The 18,132-nt window shown below is 39.7% G+C and overlaps 2 protein-coding genes across 3 annotated transcripts in view; both read right to left on the reverse strand.

Moving 5' to 3' along the window:
- heatr6 (HEAT repeat containing 6) overlaps positions 1-6,399 on the reverse strand; it is a 67,963-nt gene extending 61,564 nt beyond the window's left edge. The window contains exon 1 of the mRNA XM_072589803.1: positions 6,201-6,399. Within this exon, the coding sequence (XP_072445904.1) occupies positions 6,201-6,392 (192 nt within the window). The 5' untranslated portion in view covers positions 6,393-6,399. The remainder of the gene's footprint in view (positions 1-6,200) is intronic.
- A 6,941-nt stretch (positions 6,400-13,340) lies between these two features.
- LOC140491513 (dynein light chain 2, cytoplasmic) lies at positions 13,341-16,994 on the reverse strand. 2 transcript variants are annotated; one of them, XM_072589804.1, is made up of 3 exons: positions 16,845-16,994; positions 15,540-15,679; positions 13,341-14,617 (listed from the first exon to the last, which is right to left on the reverse strand). In XM_072589804.1, exons 2-3 carry the CDS (start codon positions 15,669-15,671, stop codon positions 14,480-14,482), a joined length of 270 nt encoding a protein of 89 aa, XP_072445905.1. In that variant the 5' UTR covers positions 15,672-15,679; positions 16,845-16,994; the 3' UTR covers positions 13,341-14,479. The 2 variants fall into 2 exon arrangements, with proteins under 2 accessions (XP_072445905.1, XP_072445906.1); XM_072589805.1 differs by having other exon boundaries at positions 15,540-15,675; positions 16,845-16,983.
- Between the last annotated feature and the right edge of the window lie 1,138 nt (positions 16,995-18,132).

The raw sequence follows: 18,132 nt of genomic DNA on the forward strand, positions 1-18,132 counted from the left end.
AAGGAAATTTGGAATAAGCAAAATACACTGGCCTTGCCAGCGATGCCTATATCCTGTGAGTGCTGTTAAAAAAATGACTATCAGCCTCTGATAGAATCTGAGTGTTTCAGATGTTTCAGTGAATGATGTGCTGGACTACAACCAATATAAAAAAAGGTGATGGTGGTCTCTATGGTCAGGTAGAAAGAAGATACAAGAAGGATATCATGCAGCAGGATTATCACATTTTCACTTGTGTCCTAAATCGACAAAAACACCAACCAAGCCTGTTAATTGTGTATATTCCAATATTATGCAACCTAACTATGTCAGTGGGTTTCCGAGTGTTCCTGGAATGCATCCAGGCATCAACACCTGCCATCAACCAGATTATGCAAAACATACACTCCCCTAAAGACTCTAGAAACTGATGAGAATGAGCGAGGGGAGGGCAACATCTGCAAGGAGTTAATTGTTACAGACCCTCACATCTATTAAGAACCTCATGACTGACTCAGTGATAACCAGCGAGTTTCCCTGCTTCTCTGCAGCACACATTCTATTAGTAACCTCCAGCATCCCATCACCCTTCTTGGAGATAATAGTGGGCTCTAAAATGCAGCACAGCTGGGTGGGAACAACTGACCTGAAGGGAAAAGAAAAACATAAAACTTATGTCCTGATATCATACATGCAGGAAAACTGCAGTGATTGCCATTTGGAGAAAAGTCAAATGAAGTTCTGACATACTCCTAAGTAGTACCTTACATCTATCTGCACTAGATATTGCAGTATTTGGTTGTTGAGCAGTCCCTCTACTGGACTAATCTTCATGAGGCTCCGGCTAATAATCCAGGCAATGGGAGTCCAAGAATTTGAATTTAGTTTGAAAAATTTAAAAACAAAATTTCAGTGCCAGTAAAAGTTGGCATTGTCATTAAAAACCCAACTGGTTCTCTCATCTCTAGCAGGGAAGGAAACCTGTCCATCCTCACCTGGGTTGGTACATGTGTACTTTAAGTGTAAGGAACTCTTAACTATCCTCTGCAGTGACCTTGAGAGTTACACAGTTGTCTCAAACTTTCCCAGCGCAGTCGCAGGTAGGGAACAAATACCATCCTTAACAGTGACAGTCTTCATTCCAACACTTTCATTTAAAAAAAAAACAGAACAGCATCGGGAGACTGATTTGGGTAGACGTGCAGTATTTTCCAGTGATTCATATTGCATAAACAGTGCTTTCATAAAACAAACTACACTTTACACTGACCAAGCTGCTGGAACACCAGTGATAAAGTCTCTTTTTCCCTCAGGGGGTATGGGTTAATTCTGCAGTCATCCTCTCCTGGGCCAGATTAACAGTTTACATTATACATAAAAGGTGTCTCAGAGTCTTTTTATCTTTAAGAAACTAATTTCATTTCTCCTTTGTCACCATTTTGAGATTCCTCATGAATCTCTTGCAAGCTGGTAGCAATCAATGGGTTATGGTTTTTTTTTAAAAAAAAAATCAAAAAGCAAGGCTGCTTCAAGATTGATCACAAGGATTTCCGATGAATGCCTCAGTCATACATTGGTTTCAGGCTGGATGGACAGCAGTCACTTTTAAATAGGAGAAATTATCCAAGTACGTCATGTGATTGTGACAATAGTTCATGAAACAGGGAATATTAATACACGCAAGTCTTATAACCCAATAGTTAGTGTTCCTGTCTCTAAGCCAGTAGCTCTGTGTACAAGTCCAATTCCAGGACTTGATAGCCATGGAAGATGTATTCATGGTGTAGTCAAAGTAGTTGATTATCAATCCACAAATACTTTCAATACATTTACAGCAGGCACTAAGAGCAAGAGTCTCATGGTCAACAAGAGTCATGTGGCAGCCACAGGCTGCCCTCCAAAGCAAGTGTTCCCCTCATTTCTATGTACAGCCAGAAGGAGAACTTTAATGCAAACAAAATATACAAGATGTACCAAAATAGCACACTAGAAAAAAAAGCCTGTCAGAATTACATAATCAAGTGGATATTCAATGGAAAGCGCTGCAGCTCCATAACAATCCAGCCCAACTAAAATCAGTTCTTCTTTCCCAGTCACATTCTTTTGAAAGTCCTCCTGTAGATAGATGCATAATTACAACAGTTCCACTCCACAAAGCTTACCAAAGGCTTTGTACAATTATTGCTTGAATACAAATCTTTGATGTTAGAAATTATTGGACATTTCTTGCAATGTTTTTCCGTGGTGTTAGATCAACAGAACTGCCTTTTTTTAAAAAAAAACAATGAAGATATTGGAATATTTATAATCAGTTCTTCTGTGCAGTTTAAAATTAGAAACATATTTAAATGGATACCATTATTTTGAAGTTTAGGACGCAAAGTGGGGAATAGGTCAAGTTCATTGGACCTGGCAAAATTACTTCTTGCAAATTGCATTGTTATAACGTCCCATTATGTATTTCTGAGGGCAGTGAGCAGAATGAGAAGTTTAAGATTTTCCCCAGATAATAGCTGTTCTGCAGTACATGCCTCTTATTGATCCATCCAAGGTTAACTTACCTGGCATGGTGGCACAGTGGTTAGCACTGCTGCCTCACAGCGCCAGAGCCCTGGGTTCAATTCCCGCCCCAGGCGACTGACTGTGTGGAGTTTGCACGTTCTCCCCGTGTCTGCGTGGGTTTACTTCGGGTGCTCCGGTTTCCTCCCATAGTCCAAAGATGTGCAGGTCAGGTGAATTGGCCATGCTAAATTGCCCGTAGTGTTAGGTAAGGGGTAAATGTAAGGGTTTGGGTGGGTTGCGCATCGGCGGGGCGGTGTGGACTTGTTGGGCCGAAGGGCCTGTTTCCACACTAAGTAATCTAATCTAAACCTATCTCCCTAGAACATTCAATCCCATTTCTAACCAAATGACTGAAATCCATTTTAAGAATCATTAGTACAACATTACCTTTTAAGGAAGTTATTAACAGAAGAGAATAAGACATGCTACACATCATGCATGTCACGATGATTCCTTGCTATTTTGTCCCCATATTTCCTGAGATGAACAAGCAAGCATATTGTAAGCATGTGAAACACTTCATATCCAACAAATCACAGTACTGCGAGACAATTTAGTAGGTTAAAAGCGCTACGTAATTGTTATGTTGTTAAACTGAATTTGTTACGTCAACAAATACAACAGCCTACATCTATGCAGGAACAGAAAAGATCAGGCGATCCATCTCACCACAATTCATCACTTACATACAATACCTTAAAGATGCTGAGGTACAATTCCTTGGTGCTGACTGCCCTCAAACAAATTGTGCTACTTTATCATTCTTCATTTCTTTCATTGACTGAACCACAGTCAAGTTGACAATGCTTTTGGTGCAAGAACAGAAGTTTCACTTTGTGACATAAGACTTAGGCCATCCAGCCAGTTGTTTTTCGAATGAGCAAACAAAAATTAACAGTAAGTTACTTTGTACTACACAGTGCAGTACCGTACCACAACCAAGGAACCCAAAAGGTTAATCTCCAATTTATACTGCAGTGAGGTTGGTAGTACAGACTCTACAAGTGATCTTGGGAGTTCAGGAAGGCAGAATAAATATTTACCAAGGAACCATGTGACAATACTTTGGCTTTAAAAGATGTATTTTATCCATTTTTTTAAAATGAAGAAAGGTTGAGACAGAGGTGACAACCAAAACCAATAAAGTAAACAGATTGTGAGGCCTTGGGGTTATTTTTTAAAGTTGGATCAATAAAAGTAGTCTGAATGGGTAGGGCCAAGCTCCCACAGAACCAGGAGTTTTAGTTTTAACTTTCTGCAGCTGCTGGGGTTCTGAGGCTGGATGTAGAAACTCTTCTCCATCTCTCTGTTACAGCTAAAACCTGGGGCTCTCTTCCTGCTGCATGTGAGACAATCTATTTTACTGAATTTGCCTTTGCCAAGGGAAGGTTTGTGGAATGGTACTATATTGGAACAGTTAGTTAGTCATAGTTAAAACATACATCATTTTGTTAAGCATTTTAATAGAGTTACTGTTAAACCAATTCTTATACGAGACATTAGACTAGAAAAGATCAAGGTTAGTTACAAAGAGGTGTTATCAATTCTAGAAGGAGTGAAAGTAGACAAGTCACTTGGTTCAGATGGGATTTTCTGAGGATTCTCTGGGAAGCTAGGGAGGAGATAGCTGAGCCTTTGGCTTTGATATTTGAGTTGTCATTGTCTACAGGTATAATACCGCAGGACTGAGGATTGCAAATGTTGTGCCCTTGTTCAAGAAGGGCAGTAGAGATGACCCAGGTAATTATATACCAGTGAGACTTTCTTCTGTTGGGAACAGGAAGGAAAAATACTGAGTCAATGGAAAGATTCTTGGTAGTGTGGATGTGCAGAGGGTTGGTGTTGTTAAGAAGGCATATGGTGTGTTAGGTTTCATTGGTAGAGGGATTGAGTTCCGGAGCTGCAACGTCATGCTGCAATTATACAAAACACTAGTGTGGCAGCACTTGGAATATTGTGTACAGTTTTGTTCGCACCATTACAGGAAGGATGTGGAAGCATTTGAAAAGGTGCAGAGGAGACTTACCAGGATGTTGCATGGTCTGGAGAGAAGCTCTTATGAGGAAAGGCTGAGAGACTTGGGTCTGTTCTCATTAGAAAGAAGAAGGCTAAGAGAGGATTTGATAGAGACATACAAGATGATCAGAGGATTAGATAGGGTAGACAGTGAAAGTCTTTTTCCTAGGACGATGACGCTGTATTGTTCTATGTACTATTTTTATTTTGTCTCTATTTTAAGTACACAATCCTTTATGTAAAATTCTGAAATCTAAAGTGTCTTTCATGATGTTCTTTTCTATATAACAAGGTTGTTTTGGCATACAAAAATGTGACCCAGCTCCACACCTACTCAACCCAAATCACTCAGATGTGATGTGGCGGTGTGGTCCAGCACCAGCAGGAGTCAATTGTGTCTCAGAGCTTGTACTAGTCACAAGTGGGTCTGCTGTTTGGTAATATGTTTTTTATTTCTCTGTGAAAATGTCATTCATTCTGAAATCTAAAAAATTCCAAAATCCGAAAAACAACTGGCCCCCCAAGGATTTCAGATGAAGGATTGTGTAACTGTTGTTTAACAATAAAGTGTGTTTTGCTTAAAGTCGAGTAGTTTGACCAATTGAATTATATCTGGAATGCAAACTCTTACACTTACAATGAAAATAAGAAAAAGTTAGGGTTTGGGCTATCTTCTCAATATATTTTGAGGGGTTTGTTCTGGTCCTTAACAAACCATTCATAATTACCAAGCAGATCTTGTTTAAAAACATGTGTACTCACAGACAGTAGATAATGATGAAGTGGCATTCACCTTCTCAACATCCAAATCATTCTAACAACACTCACCAAAGACACAATGGCATTTGTATAGTGTCTCCAGATATTCCAAAGGGCTCTCCAACAGACGAAGCATTTCTTTTAAATAAGTAGTAACTGTGAATAAGTATGGCAGATTCGACCAGGTTTTGAGCAGTGAATTCAGCAAGAAATGGGATGAAAAACTTGTGTTTGAAATGGGGGAGGATTACAAAATTGTGCCCCTTTAAATATGCCAACCAACAGACCAGAAGGACAGAGTTGTAGAGATGTACAGCATGGAAATAGACCCTTCAGTCCAACTCTTCCATGCCAATCAGATATCCTAACTTAATCTCGTCCCATCTTCCAACATTTGGCCAAATCCCTCTAAACCCTGCCCATTGATATACCCATCCAGATGCTTTTTAAATGTTGTAATTGCACCAGCCTCCACCACTTCCTCTGACAGCTCTTTCCATACACGTGCCACCCTCTGCGTGAAGAGGTTGTCCCTTTTAAATTTTTCCCTTCTCACCCTAAACCTAGGTCCACCAAGTTTTGGACGCCCTTACTCTGAAGAGGGGTGGGGCAATGCTTTTTTTTTAAATTTACCCATTTTTCTAATCAACCTGTTGAGCAATATTACTTCACACCTCTGGAGCAGGCGGGCCTTGAACCTGGGCCTCCCGGTCCACAGGTAGGGACACTACCACCGCACCACAAGAACTAAATCTGAACAGTTGATTCCTAGATGAAACGATTTGCAGCAAGAGGTTGCGATATGACTGTATTTTGTGGCTGTGGCTGGGAGTGACTTGTCACTTACCCCAGACCAGGGCTCTGCCCCCACGCCTGGTCCTTACCTCGCGGCTGATGCTGGGATCGTTGAGGTAGTTTTCCGAGATGAGCTGATCGAATACCAGGTTGACCTCGGTTTTAAAATTCTCGTCGTCCGAGGCCCTGATGGTGGAGAGCTTGGTATAGAAGCGGTGGAAGCCACAGTCTGGCTGAGGGTAAACCGCTGTTCTGCCCCTCTGTCCTTCCTCAGCAGCCATGGCTCTTCCCATTGACTCACTTCCTTCAATTTGAACTCTTCTCCATGGCAACAACTGTACACAACCAACGACTTCCTCCGGGTTAAAGGGCACACCTACATCAACAACTGATTGGTAAAGGTGTCATTCTTCTCTCGATTAAGAGGGATTCAGTGCTGTGTTTGTGAACTAAGTGTTCTTCCTGGCAGAGTTAACGAGATTATTTGAGTCAAGATTCGAATCATTTGGGCTACTTTGACAAAGGGGAAACTTTAATGGAAGATTTTTTTTCATGACTGTGAAGGGTTTTTGATTGTGAATAAGGATTAGTTTTTCTGTTTGGGAACCTGAGTTAGTAACAAGGTTTACTAATGTATCATTGTCACTTTTATTCTGTTAGGCCTTTCTTTTTTAAACCTTTCGAGTTTCGGTTCTTTAACCATATTTTTAATAATATAATTCCAATTGTTCTTTGGTTACAAAAGTAGTTACATTTATAGTATACACTATATGTATACACAGTGGTAACAAGTAACCTTTACTGAGTGGCTGGCATTGTAAATTACTCCAGGTGGAGATAGTGGTGTTGCATGCGCTATGTTTCCTTACAGTTACGCTGTACGAAGCCAGATAGATTTGGATTGTTACTCTGTAGCAGACGAGATGGCGTGTGTTGAGTGCTCGGCAAGTAACTTTATATGGAATGATAATTTGATCTATGAAAAAAAAACTTAATCGTATACCAGAAAAGGGGATCTCATTTTGAATCCTTTCCTGTTCAATTTTAGAAAGTACATTTGTTTTCACAAATTTTAGCTATTTTTCATCTTGAAAGTTCATAATGTCTTTAAACAAGCTTCCTTACAGTCTTCAATTCTAGCAAAGACTTATGTCAAAATGTAACTCTGCTTTTTACTTTACTGTTGGAAAAGCTGTGTTTTTTTCAGCATTTTGTTTTAAATCTCTAGAGATTTGTGTTTTTGTTGCCTTTTGTCAGGCCATCTCTCATTAATTACATTCAGCATCCAAACGTGGATAGGGTCAACATCTTGGAATTAGCAACCTAACGCTATCATGGGAACATAATCAGCATAAAGTCACCACCAACTTTAAACTGCACATTTAGAAGATGATGGTGGCTTCAACAGCAGCAAAATTTTATTCCATCAGAATCTGTATCTTCATGACCTGGCATATATCTGACTCGGACATTACTATTTGTAAGCCATGAGGCTAATCCTGTTTCAATTAAGATGACAGCAGAGCCCATCAAGAGCAGCACCAGGTGCTCTTAAATATGAGCTACCAACATGATGCCGCTACAACAGACTGCAAATGTGGTAAACAACTGAAGCCCCATGGTATAGATATAGTTAAACAATCCCACAAACAATGGATCAGACTAAAGCGTTGTCCTGCCATTTCTGGTTATTAATGGTGATGGACAATTAAATAGTCAATGAGAGGAGGAGACTCTGTGAATTTCCCCATGTTCAACAATGGTGAGGCTATCGTGTAAGCGTAAAAGGCAAGTCTGAAGTATTTGTAACCACTTTCAGTCAGAAGCAATGAGTAAATGATCCATCTTGGTCTCTTCCTGAGAACTCCACAATCACAGATGCCTGTCTTCAGTCAGTTTCTCTCACTACATGTAGTATTTAAAAATGGCAAAGTATACAAATGCAGTAAAGGCTATGGGCCCCAATAACATCCCAGGTGCAGTGCTGAATACTGATGCTCCAGAACTAGCTCAGCTGTTCCACTAGAGCTATACAACACTTAGCTGAAAGAAAATGAAAACTTCCAAGGTATAGTTGGTTTAATCAAGATTTTGACACACTACCAGGCAGGTAGGATCAATTAACAGTATTTTAATGGCAGGTGTAATCAATATTTTATCAAGTAGCATCTCGTTCAGCAATATTCCATTTGGGTTCTACCAAACCCACTCGACTCCAAAGCAGTTACAGCCTTAGCACAGAATGGGTCAACACAACTGAATTCCAAGGGTGAGGTAAGAACAGCCTTTGCATCAAGTGCATTTGACTGAGTGTGGCACCAAGAGGCCTGAGTAATTTTAAGGTCATTTTTTGTGAAAGAGAATCATTTAATAATTTTATAGCAAATAACATCCAAACAGGCTTACCAAGTTAATTTCCTAAGTATCTGAATCAGGCAGACCAGCAACAAACCCTAATCTCTGCTCCAGTAGCTGATCCACACAGAATAAGGAAAAACAGACCACCGATTTTGTTCCTTATTGTATTCAAGAACTCATTCTTAGCAATACATCATAATGGACTTTGAATTAAAAAAGAATCTGCATTAGTAACGATGCCTTCACTATTGAACATCCTGCTGATTTCCATTAACATTCATCATCAATGCTCACATATTGAAGATCAGCAACTTGGATGAAGTCCATCACTAGAGGCTGATCTATTCCCTGCATACTATAACCAAGCATTAGAGCCTCATTACCTTAAAAATAGGAAAAATAATTATGGAAAAGTTGGGCATAGAAAGTACAATTTTCACCATTCCAGTTTTGAATGCCTTTAATCTTGCTGGGGTGTTGTTATACTGGCATCAGTACTTTTTAAAAATAATTTATTCACAGGATGTGAGTGTCACTGGCAAGCCCAACACTTATTATCCACTACTATGAAACTGTAAAACTTTCTAGGATGTTTCAGAGGGCAGTTATGATTTAACCATAAAGTTGTGCACCTGGAGCCATATGTAGGCCATACCTGATATGGATGATAAATGTTGTTCTCTTAAGCACCATCTTATTTTTAATTTTTTTGTAATTATCCCTCTGCCTCAATTAATCGGATCATAGGTCATCCCTTCACTTGCTATTCAGCTGTTTACTCTTTACTCACACTGTCTGACATTTTTGATCACTTGCAGCAACTTGCTATTCAGTCTATCAACACTCCACTCACACCATTTGTACCATCTTTTGAACTCTCTGCCTATAAATGCTGTGCCTGTGTGCTTCTCTTCACTTCACCTGATGAAGGAGCAGCGCTCCAAAAGCTTGTGGTTTCAAATAAACCTGTTATAACGTGGTGTTGTGTGACTTCTGACATTCTCTTAAGGACATCATAAACTATAGGAAAAATAATGCAAGTTCAAATGAGCTGAATCTAGTCTTTATTCATTGTCTATGTCTTTCAACAGTGATGATTTGATAGATATGAATGAGCCTAACTCCTCTCTACAACTCAGGGATGCAGAAGTTGATTTTAGCATTCCTGCTTCCTCCCTGGCTGAGAACCGCTGAGAACCACAGAGAATGATGATTGAACCTAGAAGCTTGAATGTAACCTAGTCTAATTCTGACCAAAGGTCATTAACCTGCAACATTAAATCTGTTTCTCTCTTGACAGGCATTTTCTGTTTTGATTTCTGGCTTCCAGCAACCCAAGAATTTCATTTTTGTCCTATCGGGTCTCTTTGGCTTATCTCTACACTTTGTAGTATTGTTATGCATAAAAGCATCAGTGTTCTGAAATGACCTAAAGATCTTATGATATTTTTCCAAGTTTCTGAATGACAATGACAAGGCAATATTAATTTCCCATCCCCAGTTGTCCTAGGGTGAGGTTGGTGTTACATGTGAGGCCTGTGTTACATGTGAGGCCTTCTTCTTAAAGACAGCAGTCCTAATGATGGTGCATTGGAAATCGCAGGAATATGATTTCTGGCCATTTCCACATGGCATGTGAATTGAAGAATTTAAAAGTTATGATTTTCTCATGAGATTGATGCTTCGGTACTTTTTGGGCAGTACAGTGGCTGTGGTTAGCACTGCTGCCTCAACGACAGGGACCAGGATTCAATTCCAACTTCAGCCAACTGTTTGTGTGGAGTTTGCATATTCTCAAGTCTGTGTGGGTTTCCTCCCACAGACCAAAGATGTGTAGGTGAAGTGGATTAGCCATGGGGAATGCAGGGTTACAGGAATAGGATAAAGGGGTGACATGCTCCTCTTTGGAAGGTCAGTATGGACTTGATGGGCCAAAAGGTCTGCTTCCACACTGTAGGGATTCTATGATTCTCAGTAGTCAAGGCTGCAGGGAAGGGAGATACTGTCAAAGAAGCTTTGTTATATTGCTGCAATGAACCTTGCCAGACTTAGGAACTCTAGCCACAGTACACCAAGTGGTAAGAGGGATGCATATAGATGAAGGTGACCAGAGTGCCTTAAAAACACTGAATTATGTCAAACACCTTCAACATAGCTGATGCTGCATTTTTCCAGGTGGGCATTAAGCCTCACAGAAGGTATGTAGGGATTTATAAATTCGGAGGTGAATCATTCGTTGTGAACATCCAGTTTTTGGTGATCTCTGATAACAGTAGAAGACTTTGTGATAGTTGTGTCATTGAAGGTCATGGAGAAATGTCTGGAACTTCTTTTGATTAACTCATTACCCATGTCCTGCTGACAAGGGTTGCTTCATTTTTGAAAGAGATATGGATGCAGTTGAACACTTGTGGACTCATCAGCACACAGCACTTCCGACCTCACAACTGAGTGATGGTAATTGATGAATCAAATCTGGATACATTGTGGTCTGGGGCTGCGATACCATCTTCCTGTTTGACATGTCCTTTTTGTAGCCAGTGGAGGGTTTGGCCCTATTGATTTGTTTTGCTTGGTGCCATAGTTGGTTGAATCCTGTCCTAAAGTCAAGGGCAAGTACTCTAACCTCTATATTAGCATTCAGCTCACAGTGCTGGATCAAGACTGTGATGATATCTACAGCTAAGCTGTATTTATGGAACCTGATTTCACCATTAATCATCCAAACTATTGATGACCCCTTTCCCTATTGGACTGAGGATGGAGAGGAGGCTGATATGGCAATAATTTAGTGGATTAGATTAAATTTTCTTTAAAAAAAAGTATATAACTGGTCAATCATCCATATTGTCAGTAAACCAAAAGAGTGGTTATTTCTGTGTGGATTGTCAACATTAGTGACTGCACTTAATGTTACATTTATAACATTATGATATGGATGACAAGTCATTGGGATGAGGCTGAAAGGGACCACACACACTGTCTTTCTGGTTTAAAACAGTTCGAATCATTTAATCTTTGTCTTTCACTCCTACTGAGTGCCACATTGGTTGAGGCTGTGAATATTCGTGCATATTCAGCTCTATGCCAACTGCCATTTTTAACCTAAAACGATTGGACCAAAAAGGTATACAGCAAGCTTTAGAATCCTAAAGCGGTTTACAACATGCTACTTCTGGTGACTAATGGGCAAATGGCTTTCTAAGTAATATTGCAAGATCATTTTCAGTATAACTAGCACATCCTTCCATTCTGAAGCACTATTTTCTGCTTTGCTTGTAAACCAAAACAAGGTTGTGCCAAGCTGTTAAAACTGGTGGTGGCTTAATTCTTGTGCTGATCCATTAATCCAAGGTGGCCAGTTTTTCTGTGAAGATCTGGTCTTTCCACAGTGCATTAAGTGAAGTAAACTACATTCGTATGCTGAGAATTTGTTTGAGTCTAGCACCACAGCTGCATGACTTGGACAGCAGTGGTACCACTAAACATTGAAATCCACATCTAGTTTCCTCAATGGAGAAGAACATTGCCATATAGAGCAATAGGAGCAGGATACGTAGCTCTTTCTACTTACTATCAGTGAACTAGGTCATGGTTGCTCCAAACTTCAGCCATCCCTAGGACAGTGATATTGGCCATTAGGTATGGTAGGTTATTCTGGTAGGTTATATTATAAACAGAAAAGTCCCAACTACCTCAGCCTTTTGAAAGGCCACTTTTCTACTGTTGATCATTTTAGGTATTATGGGAATTAAGAACTATAATGGCAGAAGGTGAGATATAAAGTTGGTATTGCTCCTGTAGGTTTGAAAGACCAAATTACTTCCTCCAACACTTATGGGCAAAAGTACTTCAGTTTTCTGTCCTATGTGGTCCACTCCATTTTTATTTCAATGGGATTTTTATGTTCAAACAAACTCACTATAGCACTTGGGTAATAGTGTTTCTGCACTGCAAAGGCACGAAAATAAAAAAAGCTAGTTTGTTAGTGCAATTAAGATTTTAGTTACTAACTGGCTAATTATTATAAAAACAAAATAAAACCAGAACAAACTCCTTGTCCTGAACCCCAAATGAAAGAAAAACACTCACCATTAGCCCTAGCTGCTACTGAACAATGTAGTTTTAAAAGAAGTTTCCTAAATAGTATAAACTAAGCATGATAGCATCAAACAATGTATCTTCTTTCTCTTATCACCCTCCTTCCTGCAAACCTTAATTTCTATTCTCAGGATGTAGAATTTTGTTTTTCCTTTTCTTTGCAAAGCTGTCATCATTGTTTGAACAATATTTAAGAGTCACTCAAAACAATTAGATTGACAGGACGTGTTCAGTGTTATCTTGATTCTTTGACCCAAAGCTTTGGAAGTCGTGCTCCAGTCAGTATATTGGACAGACTATAGAGAAAAAAAATGTTAGGAGTTTAACTTATTTTCTTTGCTCTATTCATATGGACAAGTGAATAACTTTTTTTAAATATTAAAAATGTCTTACAGAGGATAGTCCTTCAGCTACTGCTTTCCTCCAAAGTACATTGAGTTACATCACCAAGATGATCCAAAAAAAAATCCAATTGCACAATAAAAGGCCTTAAGGAGCATACACACAAAATATTAGTTTATAAAAAAAAGTTAGCAGACAGCTTCACTCAAAACCTAGGTACAAGCACAATGGTCCACTTGTGCTCAGTTGTTAAATTTAATACAAATGGATAAAGAGTTACGATATGGCATGGAATTCAGCACAGTCCAAGGACAGCTCATTCATAAGATGGTATCCAGTTACAGTTGTCATTCCAATGAGCAAAAAGCAACAATGCACTCATTTGATCATGAAGGGCTTGAATGTGCAAAGAAAAACATCAAGACAGCTTTCATAATTGACAGAGGTCTGACACTTTCCATTTATTGGCAATTACATTAACAGTTAGCTCATTGACAGATTATGAACAAGGAGTGAAGCTTTTCCATGCTTTAATCACAAGCTATGTAGTCTAAGTACATACACAAGTACAGGTATGGAAGGGGGGGGCTGGGAAAAAAGTGGGGAATCAAAGTTCTCAGCAGTTTAGATTTGTTTGACATCATTTGGGAAGACTAGAAAAAAAAAATAAGCACCTTTAAAGTATATGTAGTTTGCTTATATTAATAAGGATAGCTTATAAAAAGGTTTAAAATGGTTTGTGTAAGGGATAGGTTTTGAAAGAAAAAGACACCATGTTACAGACACCTTGGAAAACATGCAAACAAACAGGAAAAAAAAACACATGATCATGTACAAACTGCCTGGTAGCATCTGTACATTTTACAGCAAGTCAGAGCAACTTCAGCTGTTGCTGGTTTGATGATGACCTTGCACAGAATTATAAGTATTGAAAGTTTCTCCACTCTTGGCAGATTACAGCACAAGGGGGAAAACACACTGTTTTGCCCTGCTTAAGGTGCAATCAAGCCTTCCTTGTCATTCTGGTAATCCAACAATTTCGTGTTTCTATGTAGCGGATTTTTAAATAAAGTCTTACTTAGCCTCAGAACAGTGGTGAATCAAATTCAAATTACCTTTTTATTTTAAAAAAAAGGAATATGTTGCTGATGGAATTCAATGCAATAGCAATTTTGCTATTAAAGAAATATAGCTTAAAAAAAAGGAGAAAGCCAATAAAGCCAATACACCCAACATCTCCGGTACAACTGCCCTCTCTTCCAAATAGAAAGAATTGGAGAAAAATAGGATTGGGCTTGAATTGAAAAAAAAAAGCCTTTGCTTCTGAAGAGAAGTCCAGTGATCCAATCTTCAAGTAAAACCATTCCAGTTTATTCTTTTAAAGGCCACTGTTAAGCATTTATCCATTTCAATTGAATACAAAGAAAAAGAAAGCCTTTCTGGGCAACTAAAGCAAGTTTACTGCTACATATACACAAGATAAAGTCCATGCAGCTGTTTAGCCATTAAAGGGACTGTGGCTCCAGCCGTCAGTGCATTAGTTCGTTTCTTAAACCCCTTTCTCCTTTTAGCCAGACTTGAATAGAAGAATTGCAACCTGACCTAGGTAAAAGTAGATGAAATGCTTTGTTTCATGTGTGACATAACTACCGAAGTTTCTGCCAACAATGCAGTGCCATGTTGGATTGTACTTCTTGTCAAATTCCTGCAAGGAAAGAAGGTGACAAGCTCAATCATTCATTCATTGAAAAAAAAACACACGAACATCTTCCCACAACATGCATGCTCAGTATAGGTCAATCCCAAATACAAGTACAATGTTTATTTTTGTTTAAAACAACAGTTAGTAAAGTTAAAAAATTGAAATAGTACAGTGCTAGAGATACAAAATCAATGGAGTCCCAGGTTTAGTGAAAGGGGTTGTAATGGAAAAATAATTCTGGGGTAAAAGTAAATTAGGTTTGGTTATATTACCCATCTTTGGAAGATGCTGCAAAGAATGACATTTCAATTGAAATTCAAGGGTTTTTAGGCTATATGGAGCTAAACTAGCATGACTTGATTAAGAATTTAAAGAGTAGAAAATGTACAGTCCTAAGACTTCACAAAATTTCCCCTATTGTTCATTCAGGGTACGAAGTCCATGGTTTGTGTTTGACATAGAGGCCTTTTCTGCTCCAATATTAGTTTTCCCAGGTGATTTTAAGTTACACTATGCAAGCATACTCCACATTCCTTTCGAAGACGCTGATTTTGTGATTGACACTCACTTGGACCTCAAGACAATTATCTGACACTAAACGTCAAGGATAAAACCCTGCAACAGTTGCACAATATTCACTCAGCATCTCAAAATCCTGATAAGCCAGGCAAAGTTCTTTTATTGCAGAAGAGAATGAGTTAAGTCTGATCTTATGATTTTGAATTCAATTTCTAATGGTTGAATGCTGTATTGGAATAAAAGCAGAGGAGGAGAGATAAACAATACAGATGCTGCATTACAACAACTGCACGTTATTGTGAACTGGCTCCTGCACAGAGTTTTGGTAACCAGCCCTTTACCTGGAGGCTATACCCATTTAAAAGCTATTGTTAAAACGGAAAAAAATAAGTATACAGCAAGGTACCTTTTTGATAAAGGCGGCAATATCCTTTTCAATGTTGTACTTTTCCATGGCTTGTGTTGCACAGTCTACTGCATCTTGCTGCATATCTTCAGACATGTCAGCATTTTTGATCACAGCCTTCCTGTCGGACATCGTGCTTGCTTGACAGGGGAAGACAGAGGGGGAAAAAAACAGCACACCGTGATTTAAAATTGCACTAATCTGAAAGCAAGATTATAAAAAGCTACGTACGGGACTGTTGGCTTTCAAGAAGCACGTGCATCTAGAGATATAAAGACTTGATCGGAGTTGAACTTCCAACATTAAGTCCGAATTTTAAAATAAAATAACAGACACGAGAACACATCCTAAAACTTCCCGCTTTGAAAAGAGCGGAAGAATTTAAGAAGTACGAGCACTCGGCACGGATGCAGCTCATTCATCTGGGATTTATAGCGCCCTCTCCCCAGTAGACACGCAAGTCGAGACGGGAAAGCCTCCATTTGCACAGAGAGAGAGAGTCAGACACACACAAAAATAGAAAAATAATTACACTGGTATGACAGGAAGCGTTACCTTTCCCCCCCCCCCCCTTTCAAAAACTTGGCGTTTCAAGCTACGAGAAAACTGGATTCTGTCTCGATACAGATTAATAACAGGGTGGGAATGCACATGAAAAAAAGGGAGAGCAAAACAACCAAAAAAAAACACTTTGGGTACAAACAGACTTTGAAATATATAGCATTTTAGGATTACTAGAGACAATCAACTCCTCCCCAGCAGGGTCACCGTTCTCTCGCACCTCTCTCCCGACACACCTCCCACCATAAGAAAATCCACCGCTATAAGAGAAAAAAAAGGTCCGATTAATTATTTCGAGATTAGGCTACTGTGTTTGAAGGTGGAGCCCATTTATCTCTGCAGATATTCCAAATCAGCCCCTTACATCCGCGAAAACAGTCACCATCACGTTCTGCCTAATCATCCACTTTACAAATTATAGTTTGTACTAAGGAATGCAACTCCGACTGAATTTATACTGTTCACCCCTTCAAAAAGAAAAGCACCAGTCATTCGCAGATTGAAAAAAAAATTCTCATCGTATATAAAGCCAGTTGGGTTTCCAAACAGTGTTATATTTTCCCCATCCCGAATGGGAGCTGCAGCAAATACGTGCATTAGCAATGATGCCTTGGAATCGTAGCCACTTTATAGGGAAAAAAAAGAGCTTAGGTCATTTAAAGGTAACTGAAAATCGTGATGGTATCACATTTTTTTTTAAAAAACATACATATATAAATATAGCCTTGCAGGAGATGATCTCACCTTCCAGATGTTAATCTGCCAATCTATGTCCAAGCAAAGCGGCTCTCTTTACCACCTCCTTTTTCTCCTGTAACCGCTTTTCCCTGATGCGATCCGCTGTTTTTTTTGCGACAGTCCTCCTCTCCCCTCCCTGCCTGCCTGAAATACCGCCCAGTCCCCGCAATGGCTGAGCCGCCTGCCACGTTCATTGGCTCGGCGCGGGCCGTGCTCTTTGCCTGTGCATTTTCCTCTGGCCTCATTGTGCCCACATCTTATTTCAGCCCACAATGCAGTGGGCTGAGGGAACCCTGCTGCTCATTACTGATTGGGCTACAGCGCTTTAAGGTACACACACACACACATACACACAGATATCAGGGGGGAATGGCACCTCGGTAACAGCAGGAGGAGGAGGAGGAGAAAAAGAAGAAAGATTAGAATGAGTGCAGTGGATGATGTCTACCCCTTTCCGATGAAGGCTCGACATGTTAACTCTATTGCTTTCTGCACTGATGCTTCCAGACCTGCTGAGTTTCTCCAGCAAGTCCTGTGTGTTTTGTTGATTTCTACCACTCTTCACACCCGCCCCCCCTTTTGTCTGGTTTCTGTTTCTAATATCACAATCTTTGCATCTAAACATGAGTGATTGTGTCCCTCGATTGAGGGAAATTGACGATGCCTGGTGGGAAGGGCGAGCGTTTGGCTAGCGCCATTCCCGGAGCTTCAGTTGCTCTCTGCAAGGGTGTGTGTGTGTGATCACTTTGTTAATGTCTCTACTTGTCTGTCCAACATGATGCACCGAGCGGCGCCTTGTGAAACTTCACAGTCGAATCCCAGTGTTCCCTTGAAAGTGAGGTACTGAAATTCGATTGGCCAGTACTGGAATTTTAGTTATCTTTTTTAGAAATCAGTTTGTATCGAGTGAGGAAATAATATATTCGTCAGCAATACTTCCCCCGCCCCATTTTTTTCACCAACTGTTCCCATCTGCCTTGAACACAAGGACTATAAGTTGGCTCCATGCACAGCGTAAACGTCAAGAATAACCTCACTCAAAAGAGCATTTATTTATTCACGCGAGAAATAGACTTCTGCTTTCCACTGGGACTTTAGGAACTTTTAAGGGTGTGCCAGAACACCTCGCAGACAATGAAGTACTTTTACAAGGGTGCCCTCATCTTGCTACGCACAGTGGTTTAAATCTTTAGTCATAGAATCACAAAGCTGTACAGCATGGAAACAGACTCTTCCGTCCATGCCAACCAGATATCCTAAATAAATCTAGTCCCATTTGCCAGCATTTGGTCGA

The sequence above is a fragment of the Chiloscyllium punctatum genome, chromosome 19 (genome assembly GCF_047496795.1).
Source record: "Chiloscyllium punctatum isolate Juve2018m chromosome 19, sChiPun1.3, whole genome shotgun sequence".
NCBI lineage: Eukaryota > Metazoa > Chordata > Chondrichthyes > Orectolobiformes > Hemiscylliidae > Chiloscyllium > Chiloscyllium punctatum.